Consider the following 3,054-nt stretch of genomic DNA (forward strand, 5'->3'; position numbering starts at 1 on the left):
TGTATGTATATATGTATGTATGTATATATGTATGTATGTATGTATGTATGTATGTTTGTGTCTATGTATGTATTATGTATGCATGTATGTTTGTGTCTATGTATGTTTGTGTCTATGTATGTATGTTTGTATGTTTATATATATATATATATATATATATATATATATATATATATATATATATATATATATATATATATATATATACGTATGTATACATGCATATGTGTATGAATGGATGGATGGATGGATGGATGTCTGCATGTGTGTGTGTATGTATGCTTGTATGTTGGTATGTATGTATGCATATATGTATGTATGTATGTGTGTATGCATATATGTATTAATGCATATATGCCTGTATGTATGTATTCTAAAACACTGCCGTTTATGAGCGCATAAACAAGTGAATCAGTTCAGTCCGTGTCCGCTTCATAAAATTATCTTCCACAGAATGATGTAAGGCGAGCTTGACTTTGATTATAATAATAACAGGGATCTTTGATTATATTAATAACAGGGATCTTTGATTATAATAATAACGGAAATTAATTACTCTAGATATAATTTATTGCCTGCAGATGATTAAAAGCATGTTGATTCCAGGATGTAAATGAACACAAACTATATAACATAAAAGTAATGAAAAATAGCTTACTTATTTCCATGAACTGAAAACATATTAAAGTTGGTTGCGTTTAGATCAGTCCATGGGGAACTTATTAGTCTTGCATACTGAAACCAGTTATCGATGGTTGAATTACGTCCATCAAACAACAACGTTATAGCTTTCGCACCAAATTTGAGAGCTTCAAATTTCACCTAAGAAATTATGAAATTGAGATACATAATTATATGTATAAGCATATTGTATGTGTAAGCATATATACAAACATACATTCGTACTTATATATATATATATATATATATACAGAGAGAGAGAGAGAGAGAGAGAGACAGACAGACAGACAGACAAAGAGGGAGAGAGAGAGAGCGAAGTTTCATTGTTATAGCTACTCAGAGAGAAAATTCCAGGTTTGCAACTGGAAACGTCTCTGATGAGAACATTGACTAAACACTTCTTTCCCGGAGTTTAAAAAGGTCCCTGGGTCAAGCGAACTCTTAAGGATTCTTGCTCTCTCTCCTCTACCAAGTAAAGCATACGTCGTTTGCTCCCGTTGATATATATTTCCGCCTGTTCAGGGAGCTTCTATTTAATTATGTATGGCATGCTCTCCACTTTTAGGCGCCATACGTGGCTGTCCAGGGAAGTGATGTTGCTCCTCCCCAATGTTGCTTAAAGTAGCTGCCCGCGGAACCGAGATATTTCCGTGTCTATACGCTGGATTTTTTACAGCCGCTATTGTTTCCTTCGGGACCAGAGTTGACGAAAAATTCGCTTGACCCGGGGTCCTTTTTAAACTCCAGGAAAGAAATGTTTAGCTAATGTCTTCATCAGAGATATCTTTTGTTATAAGCTTGGAATTCCCCATTCGCCGATTAGAACCACGCCACCAACATCGTAAACCGTCCTCTAGTTGTAGAGAAGTTATGTGCCTCCAGCCATTTGTGTCTCACAAGTAACCTATACAGCTAAACGTTTTATAAGAACGAAACCAATGGTCACGCTCCATAACAATGGTCACCGGCCATAACAATCAACCTTCTAGAAATATATTGCTGTTCTAATGTTTAAGAGTGTGTTTTTTGGAGTATCTATTGCTATGATCCAAATAAGCATAATAGGGAAACACTCGTAGGAATTTTAATAAAATTTCTATTCTTATGAGAGACATAGGTAGAGAATTAGAGAGATATTAATGCCTTAATTATCGGAATTATTATTCTGTTTTATAATTGGTGCACCAGCATGACCGCAGCCACTTGGCTGAAACTCATAAATAAATAAATAAATAAATAGGTGCGGCGACCTTGTCTTCAGAGATAAGTAAAACTACTTGTTATTGTTTTTGCTGTTGTTGCTTTTGTAGATATTTTCATTCCAGTTTCGATAAAACATACAAATATACACAATGCAGTATGCTTATGTATATATTTATATATATATATATAGACGCGGCGTCTATACCATGTTTTATGATTTCATTAAGGGCAGCCGGCATGGCATAGAAGGGGACTCTATAACGGCATGACGTTTTAATGGAATGAATATCAGTGAAAAGTCGAGGTTCGACTTATATGAATTGTGTGTGTCATTGTCACTACAAAACAATTATTTTTAAAATTATTAAAATCTTTTGGTATTTAGTTGCGTTACGTTCTGAATTACAATTCAGTTAGATTTAACTTCTTTCAGATTTCTAAAATCCATTGATATACGTATCAATGAAATACTAGTACATAATTAATGACTTGTAGGTACACCGTATTTCGTTGTGCAACCATAATGTACTACGAAATATATTAAACGCTTTTATAAGTCAATACTGTGTTCCTAGCAGTGCTGATGAAGGACCAAGAACTCAAAACATGGCATATACACCCATTACCCATCGTTGTTTACATTAGACATACTCGGATAGGGTGGAGACGCAATGGCCCAGTGGTTAGGGCAGCGAACTAGCGGCCATAGGATCGAGGTTTCGATTCCCAGACCTGGCGTTGTGAGTGTTTATTGAGCGAAAGACACCTAAAGCCCCACGAGGCTCCGGCAGGGCGATGGTGGCGAACCCTGCTGTACTCTTTCGCCACCACTTTCTCCCACTCTTACTTCCTGTTTCTGTTGTGCTTGTAATTCAAAAGGGTCAGCCTTGTCACACTCTGTGTCACGCTGAATATCCCCCGAGAACTACGTTCAGGGTACACGTGTCTGTGGAGTGCTCAGCCACTTGCACGTTAATTTCACGAGCAGGCTGTTCCGTTGATCGGATCGACTGGAACCCTCGTCGTCGTATGCGACGGAGTGCCAACAACAACAATAACAACTCAGATAGGAAACGTCATAACAAATCAATGTTAGCTATAATTTCTTTAGAAAAATCTGTAGAGATAACCTTAACAAGTGCATCTGTTCAATTTTGTTGACTGCTCTAA

At 36.5% G+C, this 3,054-nt stretch overlaps 1 protein-coding gene across 1 annotated transcript in view; it reads right to left on the bottom strand.

Annotated features, from left to right (window-relative positions):
• Positions 1-654: 654 nt before the first annotated feature.
• The window catches only part of LOC106880665 (uncharacterized), an 11,325-nt gene continuing 8,925 nt past the window's right edge, over positions 655-3,054 (bottom strand). Inside the window, exon 4 of the mRNA XM_014930714.1 lies at positions 655-822. Coding sequence (XP_014786200.1) covers positions 655-822 — 168 coding nt within the window. The remainder of the gene's footprint in view (positions 823-3,054) is intronic.

The sequence above is a fragment of the Octopus bimaculoides genome, chromosome 28, assembly GCF_001194135.2.
Source record: "Octopus bimaculoides isolate UCB-OBI-ISO-001 chromosome 28, ASM119413v2, whole genome shotgun sequence".
Classification (NCBI taxonomy): Eukaryota; Metazoa; Mollusca; class Cephalopoda; order Octopoda; family Octopodidae; genus Octopus; species Octopus bimaculoides.